General features: G+C 43.6%; 1 protein-coding gene across 1 annotated transcript in view; it reads right to left on the reverse strand.

Moving 5' to 3' along the window:
* Window positions 1-26,530, reverse strand: part of OSBPL3 (oxysterol binding protein like 3) — a 207,598-nt gene that overhangs the window by 22,519 nt on the left and 158,549 nt on the right. The window contains exons 13-17 of the mRNA XM_056118561.1: window positions 26,317-26,451; window positions 24,968-25,061; window positions 21,208-21,458; window positions 16,979-17,116; window positions 2,287-2,350 (exon numbers count right to left, since the gene is read on the reverse strand). Coding sequence (XP_055974536.1) covers window positions 2,287-2,350; window positions 16,979-17,116; window positions 21,208-21,458; window positions 24,968-25,061; window positions 26,317-26,451 — 682 coding nt within the window. The remainder of the gene's footprint in view (window positions 1-2,286; window positions 2,351-16,978; window positions 17,117-21,207; window positions 21,459-24,967; window positions 25,062-26,316; window positions 26,452-26,530) is intronic.

The following is a 26,530-nucleotide window of genomic DNA, read 5'->3' on the forward strand; positions in this document are numbered from 1 at the left end:
ATAAGTCAACAAACTCCTTTACAATAGAATTATACACACCTCGTCTAAGAGACAGGGAAAAGGAAAAGGGAAGCAAAGAACAAATGAAATCAACAGGAGGGGTCCAGAGCAATGGCACAGCAAGTAAGACATCTGCCATGTATGCGGCTGACCCAGGTTTGTTCCCAGCATCCCATGTGGTACCCCCCAAGCACCACGGTACCCCCCATGCACCACCAGGAGCAATTCCTGTGTGCAAAGCCAGGAGTAACCCCTGAGCATCTCTGAGTGTGCCCCCATCCCTCCCCAAATAGATAGTAACAAACAGGGGGAAAAATGAGGTCAGTTTTATTAGCACCACACTCTAACAAACAGAACTAACCATCCAGGACCTAATTAAAAGGCCTGTCAGATTGGATTTTTCTACAAGGCAAGATTTGGACATTGGGCCTACGGGAACAAGTGAGAGTATGGGGGAAAGGTAGAAAAGGCAAAAGCAAAGGGAGTCAAGAAGGAAACTGTAATGTAAGGAGCTCTGAGAGCCCCTTCCCACTTCACAACACACAGCAGGAAAGTATCTAGGGGACAATGACTCTTAGTGATCAGAACATTAGAGGCATTCTGAAAATTAATTCCAGAAGATTTCAGTTTTAAACTTAACTTCAATTTTGAAGCCCCAAATTTAAACTTTAGTTGTCAAGATTCAAAAAGAAATCATGGTCCGTGTGAACTTTGTATCTGTCTGTCTGTCTGTCCTGCTTTTGCAGTGTTGGGGATCCAAACTGGGCTTCCACAGGCTAGAGCTTTCCCACTGGACTGCATCTACAGCCTGGGCACTTGTGGCATCATCACTGCTGGGTTTCGAGGCTGTGCCCCATGGGACCCAGGGCCCACACTCCATGTGGTCCCCAGACTTGCTCCTGATGGAGGCTGGGGAATAGTGAAACTGGAGCTTCATGGAAAGCCCACATTCCAGAGCTTTGAACATCTCCTTGGGCCTGTATCGTCACTTTACACCTACAATATACAATACTTCTGAGTGGTTCAGGGCTGGGGACTGAAGGTGGGGTAAAGAAGGAGGTCTTTTGTTTTGTTTTTAAATAACACATCCTTTCTTGTCATTTAACTTTTACTTTTTTTTTTAAACATATGGCCATGTGAACAATTAGGTGACACTCCTGTTAGCAGGAAAACGTATTTAAAACCCATTCCTTTAAATCCCAGGATGCTCAACATTTTCCCCTATACTACACTCAATTTATTAATAAATAAGCTAGCAAAATTAATCAGTCCATTTAGAACATATGTGCAGCCTTATTTGTTCAAAACAATCTTTCTTTTCTCTTGCCCAAGACTGAATATAGAACAACAATCCACAAGTTAATAAAAAAGATCAGGGGTTGGAGTAATAGCACAGCAAATAGGGCATTTGCCTTGCATGCGGCAAACCGGGTTCAATCCCCAGCATCCCATAGAGTCCTGCGAGCTCTGTCAGAAGTAATTTCTGAATGCAGAACCAGGAGTAACCCATGAGCATTGTCGGGTGTGACCGAAAAAGACAAAAACAACAGAACAAAACAATGCAAGAAAAACCCCAAAACCAAAAACCAAGGTCAGCAATGTAGAATGTTATTCTGGAAATAAAATTTAAATTTTAAACAAGGAAATTCCTCTGCCACTCATTTTAGGATAAATAACTGTGAATATTTAGTGTTTCTTTAAGTTTAAGAGGCATTTCAAGTATTTGTAGAATAAGATAGAGAAAAAGTTGCGGGGATAAATGGTGGTGCTATATAAAGATTGTGGTGTTTTATTTTTAGAGGAATGACTAAATATATTCTTAAATCTTTATGAAATATATAAATATCAATTATTCATCAGAAAAGAGAGACAAGAATATCAATGGCACAGGCTCTTCTAATAGTGCCCAAATTCAAGGCCGTTTTAAAATTTATTTTATTTATTTATTTAGGTTTTAAGGCCACTCCCAGCAGTGTTCCAGGCTTACTCTTGGCTCTGTGTTCATGATTACTCCTACTGGTGCTTAAGAGACCAGAAGTACTGGGGATAAAACTGCATGGAAGGTAAGTGCCACTTACAAGGCAAGCCCACTGAACTATCTCCCTAGCCCCCTCTTTCAATTTTTTAAAATTTTATTTTAAATAATGTAGGAGTACTGCTAGTTATTCAGCCATTGATTAAGCTGCCCTCTTTCGATTTTAATAAACATTTACAGTAACTCATGAACATATATTTATCACATTCCCCCAAAATGATGGCGCTCGAATACATTAATTACCACATTACCTTGCCAGAAAACAAAATTTCCAGACTCGGCGTGACAAGCAGAAATAGGTGGGTGGTGGCTGACCTGATGGAGCAAAAAAGCAAAACATCAAACAAAAACAATTAACTTTCATGGCATCCATTCCTTCTCTTTTGCATCCAGATGTAACACTAAGCACAAAATGTTTAGCTGAATGACAACACTGGAGGACTTCGACAACTCTGTCTTTGAGAAGTGATCCTGATGTGGTCAGCTCTGCCTGGGTCAAGGTTATCAGCAGGGAGAACCAAGAAGAGAGCCCAGTGGGGAGGGAGGGCAGGGCCAGGCTCTGGAATAAACAGACGCAATAGGTCCATGGAGGGCTGCCTGTACAGATTTCAGCCAAGCTGAGCCTGGATCCCAGGGTCAAACTCTATTAGCAGCCCTGAAAGGACCTGCAAATGTTTCTCTTAAGATGTCGAACCAAGGGGCTGGAGCAATAGCACAACAGGTAGGGCATTTGCCTTGCACGTGGCTGACCCGGGTTCGATTCCCAGCATCCCATCTGGTCCCCTGAGCAGTGCAGAGCCACGAGTAACCCCTGTGCATTGCCAGGTGTAACCCAAAAATATTTTTAAACTCAAGTTCTCAACAAAACAAAAATGTTCTTTGGTTCACCAGATTTAACTCTTGAAAATGGTATCACGAAGTCTACCTTCTTTTTGAATTACCTTACAGAAGATTAACCCAGGGATTGGAGACATAATACAGGGGTGAAGGCACTTGTCCTTGCCGGCCCCTGACCCTGGCAATGCCAATGGTCCTCCAGCACCACCAGAAGTGACCCTTGAGCACAGAGCCAGGAATAGCTTCTGAGTACCGCCAGGTGGGTGTTGCCCAAATTCTCCCCCTAACCCAATAAAGAGATTTAAGGAAAAAAAGAACAATTGAAGGCTTTTTAGATTTTTAATTTAAAGAAAACGATAATTTTTCTACAAGTCTAAATTAATTAGTGAAAAAAATTTGTTGATTGCTAAGAACAAAAATCATGCCGTTTTTGTTCAAGAAAAAAAAATGGTCTAAACACTTATCGCTATGTCCCAGAAAAAAGAGAAATTCTGGTGTACCAGAACCCAGCAACGGCAGTCTCTGTCTTTCCCTATGGGGTCATTACTCCTGCGTTACTCACTAATGAAAAAGAGAAAGAGAAAAAGCTCCGCAGTGGTGAGATTTCCTTATTATCCCAGCAACAGTCAAGGCCGATCAAGGGCTGTGGGTTCGTCACTATAATCAGGTGAGACTGACATCAGGAGGGCAGTGGTGCTCCCAGAAACTTCCCTGCCTGAGCTGCTTTTGGGGAAGGTCCAAGCGTCTAACCCCCAGCTCTCCAGTCGCAAGGAGACGGGCACTGGGAAGGTTCAAGTATTCCTTTAACCAGTAAAGCAAACACACTGGCCACAGGGACTTATAAACCCCAGCACCTGCGGACAGAGGTCCCCGCAGCTTACTGGCACCCCTGACCAACTCCCCAGAGTAGAGGGAGAGGAGACAGCGCTGACTCCCATCCCCAGACCAGAGGCATATTGCAAAGGAGGTAATCACTGGCCAGAACAACTGTATCCCAGAGCAACGAGGGCGGTGGCTCAGGCTTGATAATGAATTGGGCACTTTTCCTTGTTTCTGTTTTATTTATTCAGGAGGGGTGGGGATGGGGTTGGGTCACTCAGGCCTTTGCAATCTCTTTGAGCTTCGCCTTTTCCCTTATAAAAGGAGATCAGAAGATCCACTCTGGCTTCAAACAGTGCTCGGGGGCTCTGGTTCAAATCTCTAGTAGCACCACATATGATCTCATGATCTCTCTCTCTCTCTCTCTCTCTCTCTCTCTCTCTCTCTCTCTCTCTCTCTCTCCCACCGCCCTTGAAAGGGGGGGTGGTGGTCATACCCAGCAATGTAGCAATGTTCAGGAGATACTCCTGGCTCTTCTCTTAGGAATTACTCCTGGCATTGCTCAGGGGACCATATGGGATGCAGGGGATTGAATGGGTTGGCAGCATGTAAGGTAAATAATGCCCAACCCGCTGTACTATTGCTCTGGCCCCACATATGATCTCTTGAGCACCACCAAGGATTACTCTTGAGCCCAGAACCAGGGTTAGCCCTTGAACATTGTCAGGTATAATCTGCCTCCCCCACAAACAAAACAAAACAAAACAAATCCAAAACAAAACCCCAAAGTTCTCAGGAGCTACTCGTGTCTCTATGCTCAGGGATCATGCCTGGTGGTTCTTAGGGGGACCATACGTAGTGCCAGGAATCAAATGAGCATTGGCTGCAGGCAAGGCAAGTTCTTTACCTACTGTACTATGTCTTTGGTCTGAAACTCGGCATTTTTATAGGTGTTTCCAAAAATAAACATTTAAACAAAATGCTGAAGCTAAAAACAAATTTCTTCTGTAATATTTCAAAGACTCAAACAAGGATAAATAAAATGCCCATATGGATTATAAAAGCCCGATTATACTATAAACTATACACAAATTTCATAAAAATGCAACTTTTACCTTATAAAACAATTTGTGTGAGATTAATGAATCAATGCAGACCACCTTTAGACAGGCTTAAAGGAATTTTATGAATGAATTAATCTATCTTTTTTTTTTTAACCCCGGCAATACATAGGGATTACTCCTGGCTCAAACACTCAGGAATTACTCCTGGAGATGTGCAGGGGACCATATGGGATGCTGGAAATTGAACCCGGGTGGGCCACGTGCAAGGCAAACGCCCTACTCGCTGTGCTATCGCTCCAGCCCCAAATGAATGAATCTTAATGATCAACTAACAATGATTCCACCTAATTTTTTCCTGCTTAAAATGGTGTTGGAGAGACTCACATCCCACCATGTTAATGCCCAGCTTCACAGCTTCATGATTAAGAAGACTTGGAAGAGATGCCAAGCTGACGAAACTCACAGGTACACTGGTCTTCTGGCTGAAAACACGGGGGCGTCCTCAGGAGGGGACTGTGAGCTGAATCCCCACCTTGCCATAGCCCCAGAAGCTTCACCCACACTCCATAGTTGCCACCATACAAACAACCCAACTTTACTGTTTCATGACAAGTATCTGAAGAGACACCAGGAGGATAAAACTTCCAGGTACACAGATCCTGGAGTTTCTGGAGTGTGTAGTCACATACAAGGCTGCATGACACCTTCATATGCCACAAGACTGACAACCCAGTAGGAGCACAGCCAATTGGTTGGGAAAGCAGAATAGAAGCCCATTATAAGCCAAAACAATAACACAGAAGGTTCAACTTACAACAAACAACTCAGTAAATCCTCAGATAATGACTCTACTGTGAGAAAAAACAATTTTCACAAACTTTACTGATAATTCCACTTAACATTTTACCGCAACATACAATTTAGAGTGAATTAGTGTGTGTCTGCCAAGGGTGCAGGCTTAGTAGGGGTGAATGGGAAACTGGGGCCAAAGGAGGAGCGAAGATCACACTGGTGATGAGATTAGTGTTGGAACACTGAATGCCTAAAACGAACAATTTTGTAAACCCTGGTGTTTAAATAAAAAAAAAAAATTTTTAAGCAGAGCACTAATTGGGAACTGAGAACAAAAGGTTAGGAAAAAATGAATGACAAGGATACTTTGAAGAAAAATTTGGGGTGAGGGGGTGAAGAATATGTTCACTATCTTTTTTTATTTAACTGAATCACCATGAGACACACAGTTACAAAGCTGTTCGTGGTCCAGTTTCAGTCATAAATGTTCTAACACCCATCCCTCCGCCGGTGTGCACTTCCCACCACCAATGTCCTGTTTTTCTCCAGCCACCCTCCCAGTCCTAGCCTGTTTCTATGGCAGGCACTTTCCCCCTACCTCTCTCTCAGAAAATCGTGTTTTCTCTCTCTCTCTCTCTCTCTCTCTCTCTCTCTCTCTCTCTCTCTCTCTCTCTCTCCCCTCCGCCCCCAACTGCCTTCTCCCCCAGCACTTGAGGCAGGCTTCCAACCGAGGACCAATCCTCCTGGTCCTTATTTCTTGTTCACTATCTTAACTGTGATGGTAGCTATATAAATGTATACGGATGTAAAAATCCACCAAATTGTACAATTTTTTTACATGTGTGATGAAAATACAACAGTTCTATATCAATAAAACGATTATAAGGCCTTGATTTTTGGGGCTGTTTTTAATGGCCAAAATAAACCGAGAATGATTTGTTTAGTGCATGTTGTTTTAAAGCAGTTTACGAAGCTTTCTGGGGAAATGAATGACGGCCTTGTTTTCTTTGATATATTTCCTGACAACAGGTCTTTGTTCATGAAACTCTTTTTTTGTTGGGGGGGGGGGGTGCCCACACTTGGTGATGCTTAGGGGTTACTCTGGCTCTGTACTCGAGCTACTCCTGGCAGGGCTTGGGGGACCATATGGGATGCCGGGGATTGAACCCCAGTAGGCTGTGGGCAAGGCAAGCACCTTCTCCCCAGTGCTATTGCTCCAGCCTCTGATGAAACATCTCTAGCACAGCTACCCTGTGCTGTGCAGAGCCACGGAATGAGGGAACAAGAGCTTTCGGAATCTCAGACAGACACATGCCCTTACCATGCAATGCTCTTACCACCAATATAATCTTGAACAGTTACTATGCCATCTTGTCATTGGTGACCTTATCTGTAAATCAGGGCTGCAGATACACAGCACTAACCACAAGTAAAAAAGGACAACACAGGGGGTGGAGTGATAGCACAGTGGGTAGGGCATCTGTCTTGCACGTGGTTGACCCGGGTTCAATTCCCAGCATCCCATATGGTCCCCTGAGCACCGTCAGAGTAATTTCTGAGTGCATGAGCCAGGAGTAACCCCTGTGCATGGCCATGTGTGACCACCCCCCCCCAAAAAAAGATAACAATACAGGTATCGTGCCAGTGTCCTACTTGATATGGAGGAGACAGGGACTGAATTTTATGTCTTTTTCATGAACATATTTCCACTTACTGACAACCACAAGTCTCTTTTACTGTCCTTTTATCAATTATGAAATAGGGCTTCTGACCAGCAAAGTACCTACTCAATGCGACATGGCTAAGTGACAAATGCAGCACTTTAAGTGGAGATCCTGACTTCCCATCTTAGATTATTTTCCAGATGTCCCAGTAACCTTTTCCATCTATGGCTGACCTCAAAGTTGGGCTCTGTTTCTCCCCAAACCATTCAGGTCTGTCTCGTGGCTATTTAAAGAATTTCCGAGTCTGACCTTTGCAAACTCTTTGATTTTCATTTATTTCTTTGTGAAGGGAGGCCTGAAGATCCCTCTGGCTCTAACTGTACTATTTCTAACATCTATTCTCTACGTCTTCTTTAATTCTACATCAGAGGGGGCAGAGGATGCCAGCCAACTAGAAAAGATTATTCTAAGACTATGAATGATTTGAATGTCCATGAAAAGGGAAACTAGTGACTAATCATTTAATCTTTGTTGGTGTCAGTCTGTCTCTCAAACCTACCAGAGAATAATGAACACAATCTAACCTGATTGTGTTGGTTGTGGGATTTGGCTAAATTTTTTTTATCTCATTATGTCTCCCCCCCACCCCCCCTTTTTGGGCCATACCCGGTGATGCACAGCGGTTACTCCTGGCTCTGCACTCAGGAATTACTCCTGGCAGTGCTCAGGGAACCATAGGGGATGCTGGGAATTGAACCCGGGTCAGCCGTGTGCAAGGCAAACGCCCTAACCACTGTATTATCACTCCAGTCCCCTCTCATTACATCTTAACACAGGGACTTCAAGGCGAAAGATTTCAAGTTTGAGTCTAATTGGCCCGGCCCCAAGCAGATACTGTCCATTATCCCATATGTGCTTTCTGGCACTTCTTTCCATCCCATAGAAATCTAAAAAAATTGTTTTTAATAATAAAATAAAAGTCATCTCTATTCCCTTCCCTCTCTTCATTTCTCCCTCCTTTTCTTTCTTCTGTGAACTAAACCCAGAGCTTCACAGATGCAAGGAAAGCACCCTTCAACCGAGCTATATTCCTGGCCTGAAATAAAACCCTTTCTGACTGGCAAGGATTCTCCAACACCCAGGAAATCAGTAGATACAGCTTTTACTGTGCATGTACTTATGTATCTTTCTACCACACCTAAATCAAGGAGCCCCCCCCCCCCCCCCGTAGTTAGGAACTCTTGTAATAGATGTATATATCTGAGGACTATCTTTTCTCAGCTTGACCTGAACATTGTTCATTTTGAATGCACTTTACGGAAGAGGTAGGTGGTAAGGGGAGAAATAGATAGAACAGGGGTGAAGTTCAAGGTTTGTGTCTTTTGTCTGTTTCCAGGTGAAAGACAATGACCTCTTAACTATATCGTGTTTGCAGCTGTCCAGAAGCATAAGCTCACAGTCCTACTGCAACTTGCTTGATCTGCAGGGGACAATCTACAGGAGGGAGATTGGGTGCAGGTAAAATGTCACCCAGTGGCCGTGCCGGGGACCATATGGCCAATCCTCCCCTGGCACTCAGGCACTGTCCTATGTACCAGGATACAATGAGAAATGAAACAAAATCTTTTTTGTTGTTTCTGTTTTGTTGGGGGCCACACTGGTTTGACCAATGGGGGTTGAGCATTCAGTGTCAGGGCTCAAACCCAAGCCTCCACATGCCAAGCACATCCAGCCCTTTGAGCCATCCCCCTGGCCCCAATACACAATCTGTTGTTGTTATTGTTGTTGTTGTTTTGGAGCCACACTTAGTGGTGCTCAGGGGCTGAGCCTGGAGATGCTCAGAGGACCATAGCAGTGCCAGGATTTGAACCTGGGTTGCAACTGCAGCCACATTCCAAGCAAGGGCCTCAATCTTAGTATCATCTTTCCAGACCCCCCAAACATGATCTTTTTTTGATGTTTGTTTGGATTGAGGGCCAAGCTGACTATGCTCAGGGCATTCTCCTGGCTCTGTGCTCAGGGATGTCAACTAGTGGTTTGCCCTGGGGACCTATGTGTGATGCCAGGGATGAAACCAGGGTCGGTCACATGCAAGGTGAGTATCTAAACTCCTGTTGGCTATACTATCCCTGTACTATCTCTGTAGCCCCCCAAACACAACCTTTACCCTCACGGAGTTTACATCTTACCATGGATGTAGAGGAGAGAAATGATACACAGCTATCTGGGTGTACATGTTGTGGGACGCATCATATTTAGAAGAAGTCCAGGAGGATGGTGAGTGGGCAGGCGCTATTCCAGGCCAGTGGAGGGCGGGGTTCTATGGTGGAAATTTCAGCGACCATGAGAAATACGGAAGCAGTTCTGCTGCTGCTGGGGAAAGTGCAAACGGCCCAGCCCCTGCCCAGGACTGGTCAATGCACCTACTGTGCTAGGGCTCTGACTAAGCAGGTGGCGAGGACTCAGCTGAATGAGTGACAGGGGAGGAGGGTGGCAGTTTGGAGGGCCTCAGGGGCCACATGAGAACTTGGGATTTTATTCTATGGTTCTTGGGAAGTCCCTGGAGCTTTTAAGAGCAGAGTTTGCTTCTTCATAAAGCACTGCCTCTGGGTAATAGAAGAGAAATTACGTAAACAGATACGGAAACAGAAAATCAGTTAATGAGTCTATTGCAATTCATCTTCTTGGGCTCAGTGGAGGCCAGCAGCTGTAGGGGGCGGCAGTGAGAACAGCTGGGCCTTCCTCCAGGCAGAGTCCAGGATTGGATTTATTGATTGATAGGGAGTGGATTCTAAGAGAAAGAACTATGAAGGACGATACCAGGGATACTGTCTGATTTGGAGAAGAAGGGCTTCTCTCGTCTCCTACATTCAGAGTAAATCACATTTCTGGATGAAAACACATGGCTTCTGGCTAAACAAACCAACAAGAAACACACTAAGCAATGACTTGACCTAGAAATTGAGAAGCAACATTTTCACGGTCTTAAATTTGACTAATTGCTGGCTTCACTTCAATAGCTTGAGTTTCCACCCCAATGATGTCTTTAAAAAGCAGTAAGAACTCTGTCTCCTAGTGGATGAGAGGAGTATTCAAAGGTGATGTGTCTAAGCAGAAAAGGGACGGGCGTGGCACTTGTAAGTCTGCTCAGGAACACAGAGCATTGGGAGAGCTTCCATGAGTCACAGAGCAGGGGAAGGCGTAGGCCAGCGGAGCAAATGAAAACACACTGCCATGACCGCTCTTAAATTTTACTGACTTTCAGTAATTTCATTCGGCTTTTCTGACACAATTTACCACAGAATGTGGCCGGGTGAGAAGTAGTTAATACGATGTGAACAGCCCTCTGACGACTCAAGTTCCAGGTAATTAGGAAACACCACTTTCAGATAATAGCTTAATCACATATCCTGAAGACACAAAATCTTTCCCTAAGGAAAAGGAGGAGAAGCAAATCTCACTGAAATGAGTTTCCTGACCGAGGCAGACTCTGTGAGACTCGACCCTGCCTGTCAGCGACGCATGGAGGCAGACAGGCAAGAGCTCACGGACAGGAGGGCCAGTCCCTGAGGAGAGACAGGAAATTCTTTCTTCCTGAATTTGCCCCTTGCAGACTGATTTAGAAAGCTAAGGCTGAATCAGATTTCTGGGCACAGAGGAAACTCCTCCCCCCGAAGATGTGGAACCACCTGAGATTTGTGACCTCTGAGGGGGAGGTTTGTGATCTTTCTCTCCTTTACAGCAGTCATTCCCGGGCCCACAGTGGCTTGGAAGAAAGACCTATGTGGTTTAGGGAAGGAAGGGAGTGAAACTGACAGGCAAAATCCCATCATCGTGAAGGGTACACAAAAAGGCCATTTTTACAACAGAAGCTGTGCTCAGTAACTAACCCCACAGGAGAGACACCAGAAGAAGCCAGAGAGGAGAGGCCGCCAGAAGGGAAGAGTGAAACGCAGCTGAAGAGGAGTGGAAATGTCAGTGCTTTTTTTGCCTTAGTTTCCTCCCCTGTAATTCATTCTCATCTCACCTGCTACAAGAGGCAGGGACAACAGATATTCTGAATATCAGATCACACCCTATACAAGTTTGAAAAGCATCAGGCTTTTCCGGCAATCCTAATACTTAATTATCTGTGAGGAAAAACTGAACAGCAAATGCATCCTCTGATTTCTGATCTCAAAAGGAGTCATTTTGATTTCTAATTTTGGAGGCTTTAGATGAGCAACGGCATTTGCAAGTGGTGATATAGCTAAACTTGGTAAAGCAGTTCATCACTTCATCTAGCTTCTGTGGCTACTAACCACCCCGGACATCCATATACTCACCAGCCCCACAGCCACAGATACCAAGACTTGGAGAAAAGAGAAAGGCATTGCTTTTCAAGTCATGGAATTTTTGTTGTCTTGAAAACTTAGCAGTAAAACTGAGTTATCCTGGCTTCTTTTCAGGTTCTTTTGCTCACTGACATAATTCCTGTAAAATTCCTCATAAGAATAAATTCCATCCTAAAATATTAACATGAGGCCCTAGCCAGGATATGTATCATTTGATGTTCTGTACTTATTGAGTTATGAGCAAAAGGCAGAATGGTGATGTGAGAGGGAGATAGAAGACAGATTTTTCTAGAAGTCCAGCACCATAAGGGGTTGTGTTTTATAGAGTGACACTTCTATGTGAAACAAGTTCATAATGCATTGGCACTCTTGCAGGACAATGATAATCTGTACAAAAACTAAACAAAAATGAAACTACCTGAAGTCATTGAAGTGAAAAAATTCAGCCAGGTTTTGAAAAGATCTCAAGACATAGAAGAGAAAGTGGTAAAGGGTGGGCTTTCCATTTCACAGTTACTGCAGGGAGGATGGGACACTTCAGCACTTTGAGGAGCAAGAGTACATTTGAAATGCGACATGTTGGTCTTCAAAAGTCAGGAGAGTCATCTACCATCCCTTCAGAGACTCATAAATAAATCTCAAAAGAGATCAACTAGCCACAAAAATTTCTCTGGTACCCATTCCTGCTGAGACTTCTAGGGAGATCTTGGGAAGGGGGCGGGCCAGGTCCTGTCCTACCAAAGCCCCAGCAGCCGCTCCCACACTCCCAAAGACCCCCTCATGCCTCCAGCCAGATCGCCCAGATAAATATTCTGTGTTTTCTGGAGTGACATCTCCAAAGTCTGCAACGTTTATATTCCATCAATAGTAGCATATCAGACTGGATGGAATGTAATATAGAGGCCAACCAATTGAGACTAACAAAACCATAAGTGCAGAAGTCTGAACTAGCAACAACTTAGTTAAGTCAGACAAGGACTTAATGTCCCCATGGTAAGATACAATTTTCACAAATTTTCTCCTATGTAAGTATTGCCACATTGTGAAAACAAGCAATATAAAATAAATTATCATGGGCCTGCTATGGGACAGGCTTGAGGGGTGGTTGGGAAAATGGAGACAAAGATGGAGGGTGACAGTGATGGTGGGATTGGTGTTGGAATAGTGACTGCCTGTCACAAATCATCATGAACAACTTTGTAGAGCATGGTATTTACATAAACTGGGGGAAAAATCAGGAGAGTTTGAGGCCATTAGCACAATTATAAATTAAAGGTAGTACTCTATAAATTCATTAATTAGAGAGTTAGGAAGCAAGGGGGGTGGGAAGGTTGTAACAAACTTCATATATGAACTGTGCATAATAATTGCCTCACTAATGTATTCTTTATTATAAAAGAGGAATTAAATTCAAAAGAACTAGGTTTTAATAGGAAACTTCTATCAGGTATTGAAGATTCAGACTTCTGATATTAGCTTTATAAACTGCCAAAATTGATAATGGTTTTAGATTTTATTCATTCAAAACAGCTTTTAATATATATCATCCCTGAAAATTTTAAGTAAAGTTGTTATTAAATGTTAAAATAACTAAGACAAGATGGTCCATTCTAAAAATAAAACAATTTAGAGGAATCCTGATTTGAACATTGAATCAGGAAAAAAAAGTGAAATATTTATTACAGCTACATTAAAAACAAAGAATAAAAAATATGGCAATGATAAATGAATATATACAAAATATCAAATTAATAAGATCTATTTTAAAGAACCATTTATAAATTTTAGAACTAAAAATGATACGACCTGCAGTTTGAAATTCTCTACAGGTAACAAAATAGAGCTAATAAGAAAAAAATGAGTAAACATGAAAATAATGAAATAATTCCCATTATTACTCTTCGCTCCCACATTTTATGTTTTTAGGAATCTAGCTACTTCAAAGTGTGGTTTGAAGTAGCTAGATTGTTCTTTTTCTAAAAGTCCAAAGTATTTCTTGAAGGACTGGTTTACTGGTGGCAAAGTTCTTTAACACATGTTTTTCTAGGCTATCACTCAGATAGCCTAGCTGGGTACAATGTTCTTAGTTAGGAGTCTTTTCCGCCCCACATTGTGTATATATTATATCATTTCTTTCTGGCCTGTATAGTTTTTGTTGACTGTTTACAAGTGTTCCCTTATAAGTAGCTCTTTGCTATCCTTTTGCTGTTTTCAGTATTCTCTACTCTAAATTTAGAGAATTTAGGAAAGAGGGTTTCCGAGTAGTGCTTTGTAGGGCTGGAGACATACTTGGCCAACAGGACCAGATGGTTTAATGCTGAGGCTCAGTGATACAGTACTGCATGTGTTCAGTGGTGCTAGGGACCACCAGGTTCACACATGGTGATTTATTATTTGTATGTCTTCTCTATATGGGTTTATTTTGCTTGGAACTCTTTGAATCTCCTGAATCTAGATATCTAAGTCCTTTCTGAGCTTGGGGAAGTTCTTTTCTATTATGAAAGTCGGTCTCTTGATGTTGTTCCACATATAAGCTTATCTGATGTGAATCTCCCCTTAAAAGACTCATGTATTCTGCGTGTAAAAAAAGAACCAACTCTCTGACGGCCTGAGGTCACCTTCCACACAGATGAAGGGTACATCATGATGAGGACTGACAGCCTTAGCAGGGGGAGAAAGCGGGAGGCCTCAAGGCTCCCTGATGGCTGACTTCTGTTCCTTGCTGCCATCAAACCACTTGAATGAGGTCTACTATATCTTATTTGAACACTCCTCTTATTATTCTTCACACTCTTTATTAAAAAGAAAGTTATAAACAGGTCCTAAACATTTACTATACTCATTCTAAATAATTCACTTATCAGAGTATTTTTTTGCTCGAGCCTCATTACATCCGTGGAGCTAAGCAACCACATTCCTATTTCATAGATACCCATGAAATAACTGAGGCTCATAAGTGTAAGTTGTTTAAACAAGACCATATAGTCAGTGGGGCTCAGCTTTAAAAGTGGATCTACAGGGGATGCTAGAGAGATAGGACAGTGCTGCCTTGCACACAACCAACCAGGGTTCAATCTCCGGCATCCCATATGGTCATCTGAGCACCATCAGGAGTAATTCCGGAGTGCAGAGCTAGGAGTAACCCCTGAGCATCACCTGGTGTCCAGGTTCAATCCCCGCCATCCCATATGGTCCCCCAAACACCACCAGGAGAAATTCCTGAGTGCAGAGCCAGGAGTAACCCCTGAGTATTGCCTGGTGTGATCCCTCAAAATAAATAAATGTGGGTCTACATTACACTGAACATTTACTCCCTAGACTCCAACAATGACCAGATGCCTATTTCCTTGGGATGTGTTTCATGAAACTAAGAACTCCAGTTATGTAATGCTCTTTCTGCCTTCGTGCACATGTGTCCTGGAGCTCTGCTTTCTCTTTGTTGCTATCCTGGGAGAGACACCAGCAGATCCTGAGTTTGGCCCTTCCCTGTCAGAGGAGCATGAGGCTGAGACTTAGCTTTACATGAGCTCATACATCTACTCTGTCTGTATATCCAGCCATCCTGCCACAACTGTTTGCTATCATTTGGGGTTATTTGGGGTCTTCACATTTTTCACATGAGTGCATATAATACCATGGTAACCAATTATATTTCCATGGATCCTCACTCCAGTTTAGGTTTAGTATTTAAATAACCCAATTGCCTCTTAATCAAATTATGTTAGTATCCTTAACTACTGATTCACCCCCTCCTCCCTATATAATAGAAGTGTTTAATTTCTCAATTTCAGCTTCTAATTAGAAAATGACTGAAAAACATGTTTAGGATTACTGTGTATTCATTTCTTACTCAGTCCAAGGAACACTGTCGCTATTTACAGTTAAGACAAGTGTCAAGAAGGCCAGAGAGATAGTATAGTGAGTAGAATGCTCGCCTTGGTGCAGGTTCAATCCCCAAACATCTCAGAAAGTCCCCCCAGGGCCTCAGGAGTAATTTCTGAATGCAAGCCAGGAGTAACCCCTGAGCATCACCAGGTGTGACCCCAAAACATGCAACCCCCCAAAAAAAGACAAGCACCATCTTCATATGTCTCAGTCACACCCTTCCCTGATGGCCCCAATAATACAGACACACAAATAGAGGAAGGAAAACCAGTATTTCAGCCACCTGACTCACACTTTCCAGTTTTCTAAGAACTGGGAGAATAGAGTAAAGCAAGAGTATTTAGGGTTCTCATGCTGCATTTAGGGATATAAAGACACAGAGGTGGGGACACGGCTGAGTCACTGCTTTAAGCAGGTGGGAGAGGACTGCTTTTATTTTATTCATGCACCCCATTTTAGCTAAACAATTCCTCCTTGTCAGACATTTGGGATGTCCTCAATCCTTGGAAATCCTTGGGATCTCCCACCATTGCAAACTAGACTATTGTGTGTCCCTAAGGACTACAAACCCTCATGTCTCACTTCATTCATCACATAGCAATCCCTGCTTGAAGTACCTTGAAATGAGAATTTCACTGGGTCCTTGAAAAGCCAACGGGGTCTGTACCACTATTATCAAAGAGGAAACTGCACTCCAGAGAGGTAAAGGAATCTGTTCTGAATTATGGAGCGAGCGAGAGAGAGAGAGAGAGAGAGAGAGAGCTGAGATTTGAACACTGGCTGGCTGATCCCAGGACACTGATCTTGAAGACGGTTTCTCTGCCAATTTTTGGCTGGGAAGAGTCTCATGGAATCTTGGGGGAGAGGGGAGACAGAAGAAGGTCTGTCCATGGGTAGCAGATGAGAACAGGCCTTCTTGTCAGCGTCTAGCCCTGGCACCTAGAGTGATACCAGGCAGCCAGCACATGTTTAAGGAATCTTTGTGGACTAAACAAATACAGGAATGAATGACTCCACCTGCATCAAAACTAAGAGTCCTCTTTTTCTTTGGTGATTCCCTTTGGGGGCAGTTGGATGCTAGAATGATGATGTGAGTGATTCAGGCTGCATTCGTGATTTACATATTTGTTGACAAGGTCACAGTTGGCTGTGTTCAGGGGTCCATGCAGTGCCAGGGATCAACCCCAGGGGCACGTGTTCTACTGCTTAAGTCACATCCCAGCCCTAAGTACACACTTCAAACCCCTAAATGATGGTCTGTGCAAATGCCTTGAGCTCTGAGAATTCCTCTTCCTTGGTCTTTAAGCAGAAAGGGCACTGTTCCTGCCCAGGGCACTTCCTGGTGCCCAGCATTGCGTGTATCTTTATGCCCAGGGGAGTGGTGAGATTTCTGTAGCAGGGAAATCCATCCCTTTCTTTATATGGAAAAAGACTGCAATTAGTTCCATGGCTTTGAAGTCAGATAAAGGTAAAGGATAAATATTTCAAAAGCACTTTTGATAGCAAACATAAGTAAGTCCTCCCAACCCACAAAGAGTGTAGACTCACCTGTTCTGAAAAGTACCGGAAGCCCTTGTCCTCACGAATACACTCATACGTCTCCCCCAGAACAGGGTTAAAGGGTTTGCTCCCGGCTCGGAAGTAGCTAGACGCATAGGCTGACACAGCAAAGGCTGCCACGTATACCTAGAAAGAGGCCAAAGGGTTGGTCACCTTGATACCCATTTTACAAATATAGATATGAGCAAAAGCAAACTAGCTTCTTTGTCTAGGGCTTATTTCCGAAAGCTGGAGATATGACTCTGGCTTTAAGACAAAGGAACCAACATTGGTTTAATGATGCAAATTCTATAAAAATTATCCTGGGTGAGAGACAAAAAAATAAATAAATAAACATTTTTAAACCAGTCATTTGGTTTTTTGTTTTGTTTTTGTTTGTAGGTCACACTTAAGGGTTCTCAGGGACTAGTCCCTCCTCTTTGTTTGGGGTTGTTTCTGGTGGTGTTTGGAGGACTGTGAGATGCTGAGGATCAAACCTGGGCCTCAGGCCATTGAACTCTCTCTGGTTCTGTCCATTTGTTTTGCTGTCTAACAGTTGGCAGAGGCTTTCAAGATGGTGTCTTCCACTGTGTTGGAGCAGTTGAAACTGCTCCTATAATTATTTATGGGGAGGGGGGTAGGCAATCATCCTCAGAAGGTTTAGGGGCCCTGCCAGGCAATTCTTATAGCCAACTGAGCTGGTGATTTAATGTGCAGAGCCAGAGATTACTTGGGCCACGCCTATGATGTTTTGGGCCAGTTCCAGCTGCAGGCATGACAAGAGCCTTTACCCCTGTACTCTCTCTCCCGTCCAACCTCGCTCTCTTTAATCTGACAATAGCCAAGAATCCTGACATCATGCCAAGGCTTTTGGAGAGAAAGGAAAAAACTAAAAAGAGGCAACTTCCGTCCAAAGCCTCCAAACAATTCACTCACGATGTCATTCTGTACATACCCGAAACTTGTTTGATCAGGGAACATCGTGAATCATTTCCTGAGCTTGGGCAACAAGACAGAAGCCAGAGCACAGTGATGTTAAAAAGTCTGCTTTTCTGGCAGGGCAGGGAGGAAAATGAGGGAAAACTATACACGAACATAAAATGGGGGAAATCCTCGGAGGCCCTCACTCAGAATTTATCTGTCCTCTTTCTGGGCACATGGCACTCTGTTTTTAAATTCACTTCTGAGGGGTGGTAGAGTGGACAGCAGGGGCTAAATATTCAATCTAAAGAGCCAGAGAGACAGTAAAGGGATTACAGTGCTTTCCTTACATGCAGCTGGCCCCGGTTCAAATCCCTGGCACTGTACATGGTCTCCCGAGCACTGTCAGGGATCATTCCTGAACACAGAGTCAGGAATAATCCCTGAGCACCTCTGGGTGTGTGCTCTTGCCATCCCCAAAGAACAAAACCCCTAAAATATTAAATCTAAGTAATGATTACAAATTTCCTGTCTACAAAAAGCAATGTTGGTGTTTTCTCTCTCTTGCATGCTTCATGAAGCCTTTTGCAAATAATACCCAGCATAGAACACTCTATGTGGTGTGGGGTTTTTTTCTTGTTGTTGTTGTTGTTGTTTTGCAACTGTGGTTTGCAACTGTGGTCTGCTGATGTATGGTTGAAAATCAGTCAGTTAAGTGACAATAACTCTCCTATGGTTTGTCAAGGAAGTTTCTGCAGGCCAGCACTGGTGTGTGGACTGGCAGCTGAAAATCACCACAGCCGAACTTGAAAAGATCATCCAAATCAATTTACTAGGCTCAGTTCAGTCTTTGTTCCCAAAACTTGGACAATGATTCTTTTTTCTATGCTAGTGCAACAGGACAGTCACACTCCCTACAGTAGGGAGGGCAGGATCCATCCCATACTGCCTTCACAAGCTAAACCAAATTTATTGAAAAACCTGGTAATACTGGGGAAGCTGGGGGAGGACCAGAGTGAGCCCCCTTCCTTTGGAATGGCAACAGAGAGAATCCAAGCAGGCACATAACTGGGGCTCAGAGCAGCACCCACAGTCCATGTGAGAATCCCCCTCCATTGCTTCCTGCACAGCCTCTTACGAGAGTGCTGGGCTGGGCTTGGAGCCTCTCCTCCTGCCCCTTCCATCGTCCTTCACACAACAGTGAGGTGACAGACAAGGATCCTCTGAACACTTACAAGAATGAAACACCGGGGGTCGAAGTGATAGTACAGTGGGTAGTGTTTGCCTTGCACACAACCTACTCGAGTTTGATCCCTGGTACCCCAATTTTTTAGGATGGTCTCCTGAACACTGCCGGAGGTAATTCCTAAGTGAAGAGCTAGGAGTAAGCCCTGAGCATTGCTGGAGCTTTTTGAGCCAAAAAGCACTGTCCTCCCGTTGTTCACCAATTTGCTCCCGTTGTTCACCAATTTGCTCAAGCGGGTCCAGTAATGCCTCCATTGTGAGACTTGTTGTTACTGTGTTTAGCATATCGAATATGTCATGGGTAGCTTGCCAGGCTCTCCGAAAGAGGCAGAGGAATTGAACCTGGGTTGGCTGGCCCGACCGCGTGCAAGGCAAATGCCCTACCACTGTGCTATCACGGGAAACCTCACCCGGCCCAGACACGGACAGGATTGACAGATTGATAGCTCTTTCTTGATTCCATGGGTGGTGGTGCATGGCTGTTCTTAGCTGGTGGAGCGAGCCAAAAAGCAAAAAAAAAAAAAAAAAAAAAAAAAGGAAAGGAAAGAAAAGAAAAGAAACACCAACAAATAAGAATACTTTCAGCTCCAAAGTCACTGGTTTCCTTTGAAAGGAAAGAGCTGCCCACAGATGTAGATTTTCACACTTGCTTAGAAGCCATTTGCCTCCTTTTCTTCAGCCAATTTTCTCTGGGGGAAAGTAACAGAATTGATTAAAAAAAAAAAATAACAGTTTGTTTTCCTCTCCTCTTATTTTCTTTAGTACAAGAAAATTTCTCTGAGGAGGTCCCTGGAGGTGATGTGGCCTGACTAACATGTCATTCTCAGCCAGGATGAAGAATCCCCTCAAATACTCAAACCACCGAAGCAATGACTTTTGCTTTTACGAGGCATATGGGCTTGGAGGTTGCTTCTGGCTCAGTACTCAGGGGGGTCACTCTCGTCAGTGCTCAGGGGATCACGTAAGTGCTGGGGTTCAGCCTCCTGCATAGCAGAACATTTATCCGAGCCCATTCGACTACCTCCCCCCACCTGAGTGCAGGTTTTTTAATGGGGTGAAAATGTAGACTGCTGAGGGTGTAGAAAGGATCAGTATCTTCCATCAGCCCACCCCAACTCACCCAACAAGCAAACACCCAAGTCAGACTCTGTAGTTGGGAGTGAAGTTGGGGAACTATGGATGTGCCAGCACCCCCAGACAATGACCTTATTGGCATGTGGGTAACACAGGAGGAAGCAAAAAAGAGGAAGAGATTGTTCTGAAGAACAAAGGCAGCCACAGTCCCAAGAAGGGTCGCTTTGCTGGGTCTCACTCCCAAGGCCAAGCCCCAGGGACAGAGGAAGAAGGAGTCCCCAGGGAGCCCCGCCCAGCTCCATAGAAATGGTACTGAATAAATCACATAGGGGCAATTTCCTAACTTGAGCTTGAGAAACAAAACCTTTTCTCCTTGAACTTCCTCAACAGAATAAGCAAGAGAAGAAAGGAGAAATCTTTGTGATAGGAAAATATCTTCCGTGAATGAAGCTCACTGAAAATCTAAGGAACTGGTGGGACAATTCCAAAAATAAACACAATCATTCTCCAGGGAAATTTACCCTGGATGAGAAAAACAGCTAGCTGGAAAATTCAATTCTGTCCTCCCCAGGTAGCAAAAAATAAACACACCAACAACCCTCAAGATATATTTCCTTAGTGGACATATCATAACCATCACATGGAGGGTTCTGGGGAGTAAGGACACACAAAGCCATGGTGCAGAACTACCCCAGACACCAGCTTGGCGAATGCCGACAATGAGGGGGAACCAGCTACTGCTGAGAGAAGAGTGACCAGAGGGCTGGAGAGATAGTCCAGCAGATGGGGCAGTTGCCCTGTACCCAGCTGAGCCTGTTGGATTCCCCAGCACCCCGCATGGTCCCGGAGCACTGCCAGGAGTGATCCCTGACGCAGAGTCAGAAGCCGGCCCAGAACACAGTCTGGCATATTGCCAAAAAGAGTGAGTTGAATGAGGTCGGGCCCAGCGCCCCCCTGCTCAGAGCCCGCACTGGTGCCTAGGCTGGGGCCCCTCTCACCATCCTCTGCAGGGCGTCGGGCAGCTGGGCTGCCTTGTCCAGCAGCTCGCTGTATTCCAGCTCCTCGCAGAGCCTCTGCAGCGTGTTCAGGGGCTCGTTCAGCTCCACAGGCATGGCCACCTTGGACAGGTCCTTCCCTATGTTATTTCTCAGGATGTTCCACAAGCTGATGTTGCTGGTGTTGGGGCACGGGGCGGGCAAGCACGTTCGTCTCTGAGACCGGGACTCTCCCCCGCTCTCAAGAACGGGTCCTGAAAGGGAAAGACGCCTGCTGCTCTTAGGCTGCTCTTCATCTAATTGATGAGGTAAATCCAAAAAGAAAACCTTCCCAGCAAGCCCTTGAGCATACAATTAAGCTCAGTTATCCAGGATCTGACAGTACAGGATATAACGTGCAGCCAGAAAATGTGCCAAAAATTCTGAGCAGGGGCCCAGGGATGCGTCTCAATGGTAGAGCACCCACCTTGTAGAGACCCAAGGCCGTGAGTCTGGTTCCCCACCACAGTGATTCCAAAAATAGTATGCAGCAGTGCATCCCAGAAGAAAGCAGCTCTCTGGAGATCTCTCTGGATCCCTGTGCCAAACCGATTTCACTGGGGCACCTCAGATGGAGAGGGTGTGCCCTCTCTGCCCACTCCAGATGAACTCCTGGTGGTCACAAACTTCCAGAAGAAAAACCCAGGTACGCAGGAGTAGGGACTCAAAACTCCAGGCAAGAAGGTGGCTGAGGAGACAGTTTTCCCCTTACCATCTCCCTGCCCCCTTGGGGTCCTGGCTGTCACACCCACAAACTGCCTCCAGGTGATATTTAAACTTGTCACCAGCCTTCATCCAGAGGCTTACAAATGAATCTCAAAATGGATTAGCCCCCTACATAGATGTCTCCAGACCCCAGAGATTTACAATTTTAGAATTCCAGGACCACGCAGCTGCTTTTCTCATGATATTCATAATAAGCAATAGAAAATAAATTATCTAGCAACTGCCTGTGGCAGACAGGCTTGAATGGTGCTGGGGAAATTTGAAATAATGGTGATGGGAAGGTGTAATGGTGGTGGGATTGGTGTTGAAATATTGAATGTAATCAATTAACATGAACAACTTTTTGAAAATAAAATTTGAAAATTAAAAAAAAATAGTATGGACTCCAACCCCCCTATCACCCATGTCAACCAGTACCAGGTGCGTGCAAACACCACAATGAAGTGCTCAAACCCCTAACACAAAAACAACAAAGAGAAGGGGAAGGGGAATGACTGATGCTGAGTCTGGGAATAATAAGGACTGGAAAGTCAAACACAACACATTTATTAAAAAAAAATTAAAATAACATTGAGCAGCTATGGTCACGGTCCTGCCGTTATTCATCAATTTGCTCAAGCGGGACCAGTAACATCTCCATCGTAAGACTTGTTGTTACTGTGTTTGGCATATTGAACATGTCATGGGGAGTTTGCCAGGCTCTGCTGTGTGGGCAAGATACTCTCGGTAGCTTGCCGGGCTCTCCGAAAGGGATGGAGGAATCGAACTCGGGTCGGCCATGTTGGCTGCGTGCAAGGCAAATGCCCTACCCTCTGTGCTATCGCTCCAGCTCTGAGTAGCTACATTAAGAACCAAAACATCTAGATTTTATTCAAGGGGCATCTTCAAGTTTCTACTTCAAAGCTAGGTCCTCAAAGGTTGTATAGACCTAAAAAGTTCTAATACAACTGGAAGTCACAGTCTATATCTGTTGCAAATTACTGTTGATATTTTCAAAGTCTTTTTCAAAATTACTTTAATTTATTTCTTTTGTTATGTTTTGGGGGCACACTGAGCAATGCTCAGGGCTTCCTCTTGGCTCTGCACTCAGCAATCACTCCTGGCGGGGACCATATGTGATGCTGAGAATCTAACCCATGTAATTTGCATGCAAGGCTAGCACCTTACCTGCTGTACTATCTCTCTGGCCCAGAATGACTTTAGTTTTTGATAGAAATCCTGGGGCCTGAGAATACAGGGGTTCACACTTGCCCTGTAAGCCAATTCAGGTTCACCTAGAGCATTGCATATGAGCCCAACTAGAAGCGATCCCTGAGCACAAAGCCATATGGAAACCCTGAGCACTGTAGGATCTGGGCCCCAAAACAAAACTAAATAAAATCATGAAAACAATGTTTATTATAGAAAAATTATAAAGGAAATGCAAGTCATCCCATTACCCAGAAATAGCATTCCAGAAATTCTATAATGTTTTCACTTTGGGAAAATTTAGGACACACTAATACTGTTAACATAAGTATTTTTCTATATTATTCAAAATTCACCCCAATTGCCATTTTAAATGACAATCAAAAAATTCTGTATACTCTGGAGGGGCTATAATTTGCTGGTCATTTATCTTCTGTCAGATGTTTAAATTTGTTTTAATATTTTGCTCTGATCTGAAAAAAGCAGAGCATATGATTGTTTATGTTCCTTTTTCATATTTTATGGGGGGGAGGGTCACATCCAAGGTTGCTCAGGGCTTACTCCTGCCCCTGTACTCAGGCACTTCTCCTGTTGCCAGGAATGAATCAGGTCCGTCCTGTACCATCTCCCTGGCCCCAGTTAAATTCTTTTTAGGAGCTCTTTCCCTAGACAAAATTCAGTTTTCTGATTGCCATCAGCACTGTCTGCAGTTACCCAGACACTCCAGTCATGCCAGGCTTCAAACTTGTTTGTTTCTGGGCATCATTTCACCCTTGTACTTAACCAACAGTTATTTAAAATACCTTAAAGTCCCCCTATTTTTTGGGGGGAGAGGGAGGAGGAATGCTTCCAAATAGTATTCAGGGTAACCAAGACTGGTAACACTCAGTTGGTGCTCAGCCAATTCGGCCAAGAAGTTCAAAAATTGGAGCCTGTGGATGTGAAGCTACTCAGACCCAGGGACTTCCAGGACCCTGTGTATCTGGCAGGTTTGAGGGACCTAAAGACCCTTTTATAAGACAAAGTCTGTAAAATGCAAAATCTTGAAGACTCTGAAGCTCAATTACCATTTAAATCACTGTCACTGTCACTCCTGTTGTTCACCAATTTGCTCAAGCAGGCCCAGTAATGTCTCCATTGTGACACTTGTTACTGCGTTTGGCATATTGAATATGTCACGGGTAGTTTGCCAGGCTTTGCCGTATGGGCGAGATACTCTCGGTAGCTTGCCGGGCTCTCAAGAGGGGCGGAGGAATTGAACCTGGGTCAGCCAGTTGGCCCGCGTGCAAGGCAAATTCCTTACCCGCTGTGCTGTCGCCCCAGCCCCATTTAAATCAAACTTTTATTATTTAAGTTCTATGAATTTCTAGATAAATTTATTTCTAAAGAAAATTTATTTCTAAATAAAATTTCTAAATAAAAATTCCTAAATAAATAAGCATTACAAGTTACCTAAAATCATTAAGTTATACTCTAATGTTTTCAGGGAGAATGTTTGACTAGGTACTGGATATCTGTGGCATTCATTTTGAACATTAATAATAATTGACATATCCTCCCTTTATAAAACAAAAATTTGCATAAGTCATTTTATTTGAATGAATTCATTTTTATATGTGACTCCCATGTCAACTAGATTATATAAATGCCTCAAAGGTGGGGAACTTATCTTTCTTTTCTTTTTTAAAAATATCTTTATTTTCTTATGCAGTATTTACTACAGTTCTCTGCTTATAATAAGTAATCTCTCTCTGCCTATTAATATTCTATTAGTAAAGGTCCAAACTTTCAGAGATCAAACAAATCTTACCCAGAGTCTGCCTCTCGTTATCTAAATCATTACTGAGATTGTCTAAGGAGAGGTTATCACTGATGTCACTGACATATGAATCATCTTCAGAAATCTATGAAGGGAAAAGAGAAATTATATTAGAGTAAGAGTAAACAAATCAAATTTTCACAGAGAGCTTTCACCCTCAAGGATCAAACGTCATGAATCCCATGTTACTACTCTATGGACATAACTCTGAATGCTCTCTTCCTAGAGACCCACACACCAGTCGCTCTAGGAGGTGTTCACAGCCAACATCTTTATAAAAACTCTTTATCCCTCTTGATTTATTCTCACATAGAAAATGCAAGTCAATTAAAGACTTTAGTTACAAAAAGTCTTATTAGGGCCAGAGTGATAGTATGGCCAAGAGGGTGCCTGTCTTTCAGGCAGCCAATCCAGGTTTAGTCCCCCATATCCCATAGGGTTCCCTGAGCACTGCCAGGAGTAATTCCTGAGTACAGAGCCAGGAGTAACCCCTGACCACTGCCTGGTGTGACCCCAAAATTTAAAAAATAGTTTTATTAATTCAGACTGCATTTTCAGAATTTCTTAGTGCTCAGGTAGAATGGATTACAATTTGTCTTTGAAGTATTTGTGAAATCTTCCATGTATATCAACAAACAAGATTATCAGTATTAATAACTCTATACTGAAGGGTTTAAATTATCAATACACACAGTAATGCCAACTATGATACTTGCCACTTCAGAAAATTATGATTTGAGGCATCAACTCAAATGATACCAGTAGGTGTTATGTTATTTTTATAATAATGTCCATATTACAATAAAAATTTACATAGGTCAAATTCAATGATTAAAAATCAGCATGTAGGGGGATTAGAGTGACAGTACAGTGGGAAGGGTTGCACATGCCAACCCAGGTTCAATTTCCAGTACCACACATGGTCCCCTGAGCCTGCCAGGAGTGATACTTGAGTAATGGACCAGGAGTAAGTCATAAAAAACCGGCAGGTGTGGCCCCAAACAAACAAAAATCAGTACATCAGATGCTGATTTCTGGTCCCATAGCACATACATTCTGCTATCCAACAGTCAATAGTCACAATTATGACACTGCACTTGAAATGAGGTAGGACAAATCCAGTGACAGAACGAGTAAGTCTTCAACATCTACTTTGTCCGACTTTTTCCTTCTGATCATATATCCTGCTGTGATTTGGAGAGTGTGAGTTCTAAAAACATCCTCAGAATAGAATGGTCAAAAGAACCATTGAGTTTTGTGTTTCTAAAAATGGGTATTTACTGAATAGGGAAAGCAAGGAGAGAGTTTTTAAGGTACCTAACTGAAAATAGTACTCAAACCTCATTTTCCGAAGAGCTTGGAGATAAAAGAACTTCCTGGGCATCAAAAAACTCGGACATGGAGTCAGTGATGGAGAGCCGGCTTTCGTTGGAAATCTGATGGACCAGGACTCGGCTGTCATCTCTGGAGTTTTCCTATGGAAACACAAAACCAAAGGTGCCTATCTTTAACAGCAGTCGCAAGAGCTGAAAGAATGACGTAGGAATTGCAGGA

This window comes from Sorex fumeus, unplaced genomic scaffold (genome assembly GCF_029834395.1).
Source record: "Sorex fumeus unplaced genomic scaffold, SorFum_2.1 ptg000037l, whole genome shotgun sequence".
Classification (NCBI taxonomy): Eukaryota; Metazoa; Chordata; class Mammalia; order Eulipotyphla; family Soricidae; genus Sorex; species Sorex fumeus.